This window comes from Penaeus japonicus, unplaced genomic scaffold, assembly GCF_977035675.1.
Source record: "Penaeus japonicus unplaced genomic scaffold, GWHDUDI00000001_assembly GWHDUDI00000004, whole genome shotgun sequence".
Lineage (NCBI taxonomy): Eukaryota > Metazoa > Arthropoda > Malacostraca > Decapoda > Penaeidae > Penaeus > Penaeus japonicus.
Window position 1 is genome coordinate 20,819,765 of NW_028234406.1, and position 7,500 is coordinate 20,827,264.

The following is a 7,500-nucleotide window of genomic DNA, read 5'->3' on the forward strand; positions in this document are numbered from 1 at the left end:
TATATCTACATATATCTATATACATAATATATATATATGTATATATATATGTATATACATAATATACATATACATATAATATATATATGTATATATATATATATATATATATATATTTATATATATATATGTTCTAAATGTGGCGACTTAATCTGCTAAGTTGTAGATTTATATCGACTACTGATGTGCTTTCCGTACGATCTGCTTCCGTTCTCTTCCACAAAGCTTTGTAATCTAATATCTTGATTAAGGTTCAAGCATTAATCAAAATAAAAGTTAGCCTACGTAGACATAAAAAACACACACTATTCTTAGCCCTACATTATATAAACGCACATATCCTACACGTTAAGAAAATAAACAAGTGGACTGAAAATACATCGTGTTACCCACACCAATAAAAAAAAAATAAAAATGGACGCGTTGAACTATAAACTACGAGAACTTACCGTTCATTAAAGGATACGCTTTGTCTTCGTGTGAATGAAGGTTATTGAAATATGACATGTAAAAATACAACGTCTTTCATCTGACAAAGAAATGTTTATACATAGTTTCTTAAGCTCAAAGTGAATCTTATTGACGGTTCTTTTATGTATTAAGATGATCAATATGTTTTGTCGACAGAGTTAACAGCTGATTGACCTGTTGACATGCATGCAAGCTGCGCAAACATGTTTTGAAAATAAATACATTTCAGGAAAACTTAGGAATCTTTATAGGAGTTATATTGTACTTTGATTCAGAATGACCTTCTTCCCGCCATGCATTAAGGATAGTAAAACCACTTTGGTGATATTGATAATGATAATGTTTTTGATAATATTAATGATGATTATGATGATGGTCAAAACAATGATGACTATAAGAACAATAACCATGGCAGTAATGACAATGATAATATTAACAAAAATGACAACACTGATGACTCTCAATACTACTACTACTACTAATGATGATAATGATGGTAATAATAGATTATGATAATAAAAGCAATAATAGTGATAGAAAAGGACGATAATATTACAGCTAATACTACTAGTATTAACGATGATGATAGTACTGCTAATAATATTAATGATAGTGATAATAATTTTAATGATAACAGTTAGGAATATCGATGACAGTAATAGAGATAATGATGATAATTAGGATAATAATCCTAATAATAATTATCATATTGATAATGATGCTAATGATAATGACCGTGGCAATAATAATGATAATGAGAATGGTAATAACAATAACAACAGCAATAATAATGATAATGACGATAAAAATGAAAATGCTACCGAAAATAACAATATTGATAAAAATGAAAATCTGTAATGATGATGATAACAATGATGATGATAATAAAAGTTATGATGATGGTAAGGATAATCATGACTGTAGGCATGATAATGATGAAAACAATAATGTTGACAATAATAGCAATGACAAGAGTGATCGTAATGATAACAATTATAGTAATAATGATGATTATGCCAATAATTATTATATTGACAATGCTGATGATAATGATGACAATGATAATAGTAGTAGTAGTCGTAGTAGTAGTAATAGGAATAATAATAATAATAAAAATGATAATGGTAATGGTTATGAAAATAATAATAATAACAATAATGTTCATGATAACAATGATAAATGACACTAATGTAGTAACAATGGATATGAAGGTAATACTAGTGATAATGGCTACATACATAAACACACACACACACACACACACATACGAAAAAAAAGATAAAAAATAATGATATATAAATAAAAAGAATAGCAAAAAACGAAACTAACTCACATAACATTCAAAATCACTCCTTTTCGCCCCAAAAACGAAACCAATTCACATAACATACAAAATCCTTCCTTTTCGCCCCAACCATGTTCAAAATCTAACCCACGCTTCACCCCTTCCTTTCCAGCTGCCTTTAGCCTCGAATGCATATTTGGACGCGGCTTACCCCACCGGCTTTGGGAGTCTGGCTTATGGATGAAGACAATTAACTACGCCTTATCTGCTTCTAAGAGCAACCTGCGAGATGAACGGATTGTTATGGTTTATAACAACAGCAGCAAAATGGTTCTCGATCAGGTGAGAGAACGGGAGGTGGTTAGCCAGGTTGTTGTGTTCTGTCTTTTTGGTTCTGTTTTGTGTATGTATGTATATATATATATATATATATATATATATATATATATATATATTTATATATATATATATATTTTTTTTTCATCTGTAGTGGTTATTTGTTTTGTTGTTGTTATCGTTATTTGTATTATCATTGTTATTATGATCGAATTCCTAATTTTACTATGCTCATTGTTGTTTTTGTTATTGTTACTATTATCATTGATATTGTGATCATGGTTGTTTTTTATGATTATCATGGGCCTAGGTCTGCACAGAGCTTATTTGATATACACTTTACACTCACAAATCCATTGATAAGTTCCTCTCACCATTTAAAGGTTCCTCGTCATTTCTTCGTGTTATCCATTATATATCAGTTCCTGCCTAAATGGCTGCTTAGTGTATGTTATTACAATCGATTGTGCACACGAGGACGAAGCATTGGCATAAACTGTAGCATTGTACTTGCACTTTGACATAATTTGTTTGCATTACCTAGCGCCTTAATGTTTATTAGATAGAAAGGGATTCGTCATGTAATACAGAGTAATATCTAAGTACCTATATATTAACTGATCATTGAGAGAGGTTTTCACTGATGCATAACTTCTTTTATATCACAGGAGAATCAAAACTGTAGAGGTTCTTGCAAGACAAAAAACATGATCCTTAGACAGAATAAGTTTTCACTGATTAATTCACCGATTTAAAACTGCAGACGTTTTAACAAGCCTAAACACAATCCTTTCCCTTATATATCACTGAAATCACGTGTATTTATAATCTATTTCTAAATACCCCGTCTACTTATCTAGTATAGTTAGTCCTGTCGTTTCTAGTGGCTTTCATATCTCCATCGGCACAATAGATATATGACAATACACAGGATTAAATCACCACTATAATCACCATCAGTTCCATTATCAATTCCCACACCATAGCCACACAGCCACCATCCCTAACCACCATAAATACCACCCTTCCTCCCATGGCTGCTGGAAGGCGAGCGCAAACGGCGCGATGAGCAGCATCCAGTGGCTAATCCTCGCGGGCGAAGAGGCTCTCGCGGAGGTCCTGCTCCACGCGGAAACCCTCAGCCTCTTCTTGGACTCCAACCTCTTCGTCTTCGTCTATGCTGACTGCCGGGCGAAGGTGAGTGAGGTCATCCATGCTGCTCTTGGTCGGTTTCATTTTTTTTTTTGTGATTGTTGTTACTTACTTATTTTTGTTATTATTATTGTCATTATCATTATAATTTTCATTGTTATTTGATTGCCATATTTTTGTTATTATTATTATTATTATTATTATTATCAGTCACTATTTTCAGGATCAGGCCCGCTATGATGATCATTATAATAAATATTATTAATATTATCATAATCATTCTTTATCACACTCCTTCTCTCACGTTTAATACTAACCTCCATGCGATTTTGCTGTTGGTGTTATCATTATTACTATTATTACCATTAACATTATTCTCTTTCTTATCATGATCATCAATGTTATCACCATCTCGATTTAAGCAGGCAATAAGCGATTTACATGCAAAAGAATTTATATCTATGAATCACGTATGAATTACAGTCACGCGAGGCCATTAAGCGGGTCTTCACTGACCTCGGAAGAAAAATATTCTTGCATTTCTACCTGACTGATTGTTTAAACTATGACCTTTATTATAAGAACGTGTTTAATAGCACTTGTAGAGGATGGCTACATCTCATTTGTTTCGATCGTCGTAAAACCATTTTAAAATGTAGGGGAAAGGAAATAAATAAAATCAACAAATAATCATAAATACTATAAAAATATTTTGCAATTCTTCCATAATGAAATTACGCTTAACGTAATGACACAGACTACAACATCCCAAGGTCAGTGTGCTCAGGAAGTGTACTTCATTCACACACTAATTTTGTAAACAATGCAATTATAGGTAATTTGATAAGACTTTCGCAGTGTATAATTTGATAAGACTTTCGCAGTGTATGATTTGATAAGACTTTCGCAGTGTATAATTTGATAAGGCTTTCGCAGTGTATAATTTGATAAGGCTTTCGCAGTGTATAATTTGATAAGACTTTCGCAGTGTATAATTTGATAAGACTTTCGCAGTGTATAATTTGACAAGGCTTTCGTAGTGTATATACAGCTATGTCCACGTCTTCAAGAAAAGTACTCTAGAACAATCTGGAAATACTAAACAGGAAAAGCGAACGTTTTTCCATGTTGTTGACTGCATGAGTTATTATTATTACTTAGAAAAGTTGTTTCATGTTAAAACCCACTCTAGCCCCTGGCATTTTCTAATGAATGTACCTCACACGTGTCAAAGAGCATAGTATATTGTTTCAGATATTACGGCATAAATATTCGCTCTACTTTTGGGGGCTAGTGTATGCATAATGGGATCGCCATTGTGCCATGTGCCATTTCCTAGTTCCGCCCTATCATTAAGATATTTGCTCATTTTAAACGCCTTCATATGACCTTTCATTGTTGCATTATAAAATTATTGTTCTGACAGTTATTTTGACGGTACTTTATATGTCGACTAAAAAATGGTATATTATATATATATATATATATATATATATATATATATATATATAATATGTATATATACATATATGTATATATTCTCTATATATAATTATATATATACATGAATATATATATATATATATATATATATATATATATATATATATATATATATATATATATATATATATATATATATATATATATATATATATATATATATATATGAGCTGAAAAACAATGTATATCAAGTTACCAATACACAAGAGTTGGCAAGTCATGGGAAAATCACAGCCTCTAAAGCCCAACCACCAGACGACAGGCTAAGAAGCCCTTCGGTCCGCAGATCCACGGCGTGTACCGCGTCGGGCCGAGAGGCGGTGTGATTCTGGACTCGGCTGAATATTGGGACTTGGATAATGGCCTCACAACGAGTCGTCTCTACGACAACTTGGACAAGAGACGAGATTTCCATGGCTATCCTATGCAAGGCGTCGGAGTGGAGGTAAGGTAGTCATTAGGTAATGGTTGGTTCAGGTAGTTTCATGTGGGGAAGTAATTTCTGGAAGAGTAAGGTTGAACGACTTACTGCATTTGTTCTGAGATTTTTGTAAAAATATCGAAGAAGACTTCGAAGTATCAATGGGTATGACACAAACAGGTGGACCAGGTTATGTAATTATGCAATATGGTAGGGTGCCAACGCGGATTTCAAACTCGCTTTTTTGTCACCGAAGATATTTCTTACAGCTTATGTTACCCGTGATTATAACGACTCTATTTACAAAACTAGCTTGCAATGCCGGCTCTGAATTTTTGATTTGGCAATTTTCAGTCAAAGTAAGATTTACGCTAGTTGTCTCCCTCTCTCTCTTTCATGCGCTTTTCTTTTAGAGGCAAAGTGTCAACATATTGATCCAGTTTATTTTGTTTACATTTCACTCTTGAAGTTAGTTGAACTTTGGATACTGCACTTGTTATACTCAGTGTTATTATTATTCCTTTGAGGTAGTATGTTTGATGGAATTCATGTCACCATCATTTTACATATATTGGGAAAGAATTAGTAGAGAGGGAGAGTGAGAGAGAGGGGAGGGAGGGAGAGGGAAGAGGGGAGGGAGAGGGAGAGGGGAGAGAGAAGAGAAGAGAGAGAAAAGAGAAGAGAAAAGAGAGAGGATAGACACACACACAGAGGGCAGGAAGAGAAGTTGTGCATAATGTGCAAATTAATTTTCCTGAATGAAAGATTATACAAACGAAACCTAGCGAATTCACCAAAGGCTTCAATCAAGCACAGTAGTATGTTCAACATCTGCTTCACTTTTCTACTCATATTCAAGTGCTTGTTTTGTTCCCTACGTGCATGGCATTGATGTTATTACTAGCACTATTATCATCATTATCATTGGTACTGTTATTATCATCCTCATTGTTATAATCATTATCATTATCATACTGATAATTATCATTATCACCATTATCATTATTATCAACCTTATTGTTATCATTGTAATTACCGATATCAACATTATGATTATCAATGTTGATGATTATCATTACTTTCATTAATGTTATCATCATTGTTATCAACATCATCACTGTCGACATAATAATTATCATTTTCATCATCATTATCATTGTAATCATTGTAGTTACTTTCATCATTATTATCATTATCTTTTTCTTAGGTGTTCGATTTCTTCACGACGTATTTAGAAAACGGGAAAGTGTCTGGCTTCGTGGGCGACATTGTATCCACGCTCATGAAGACGCATAATTTTACGTAAGTCGGATTAACTTGAGGGAGGGAGAGATAAATGGAGAGAGAGAGAGAGAGAGAGAGAGACGGAGAGAGAGAGAGAGAGAGAGAGAGAGAGAGAGAGAGAGAGAGAGAGAGAGAGAGAGAGAGAGAGAGAGAGACGGAGAGAGAAAGACATCGAGAGAGGGAGAGAGAAGAGAGGGGAAAGAAATAAGGAAGAGAAAAACAATCAATTATCGAACACTTCCAACCACCTTCAATGAGGAATAACCGACAGAATTTAATCGACCCCTTCCCCCCTCCCCACCCATCAACCTCCTACCCCTCCCGCCCACTCCCTACCTCACCCCTTTCACGCACACAATCAAGCCAATCCTCAAAGCCTTTTTTCTCTCTCTCTCTCGCCTCAGCCTAACCTACAAGAAACTCGAAGGTTACGCCTACGGAAAAGTGATCAAAGGAACTACAAACGACTGGACGGGCATGGTCGGCGAGCTCCAGAACCGGCGCGCGGACCTCACCGTGTCCGAGCTCTCCGTCACCAAAGAGCGGAATGACGTCATCACCTACACGCAGCCTATATATATTGTGAGGTTAGGAGGTGGTCTCGAGCTATTTTTGTTCGTTCTGTTTTCTTTTTTTAAGTGTTTACTTATCATGTCGTGCGGGTTGTCTTCTTCTAGGTGTATTAGGGAAACGTGTTATTATTTATGTGCATAACACACGCACACACACACACACATACATACATACATACATACATACATACATACATACACACAGACATACACACATACACATATGTATATATATAATATATATGTGTGAACGTAAAATATATACATACATATATATATATATATATATATATATATATATATATATACATACAAAATACATGCAACATATACAAAATATATTTCCTCTAACCTGAAATTAATCTTTTAAGCCCAACACGCCACCTGATGTCGATAGAGGTTCATCATAGTGTTATTTTACCTTCGGGTGTTATCGTTTATGCAAGGCCCTCATTCCGTTATCTTTCATCTACGGG

The 7,500-nt window shown here is 34.1% G+C and overlaps 1 protein-coding gene across 1 annotated transcript in view; it reads left to right on the plus strand.

Annotated features, from left to right (window-relative positions):
- Positions 1-7,500, plus strand: part of LOC122248259 (glutamate receptor ionotropic, kainate 5) — a 26,136-nt gene that overhangs the window by 10,374 nt on the left and 8,262 nt on the right. Inside the window, exons 2-6 of the mRNA XM_043008155.2 lie at positions 1,929-2,098; positions 3,140-3,289; positions 5,034-5,192; positions 6,376-6,470; positions 6,857-7,039. Of these exons, the coding sequence (XP_042864089.2) occupies positions 1,929-2,098; positions 3,140-3,289; positions 5,034-5,192; positions 6,376-6,470; positions 6,857-7,039 (757 nt within the window). The remainder of the gene's footprint in view (positions 1-1,928; positions 2,099-3,139; positions 3,290-5,033; positions 5,193-6,375; positions 6,471-6,856; positions 7,040-7,500) is intronic.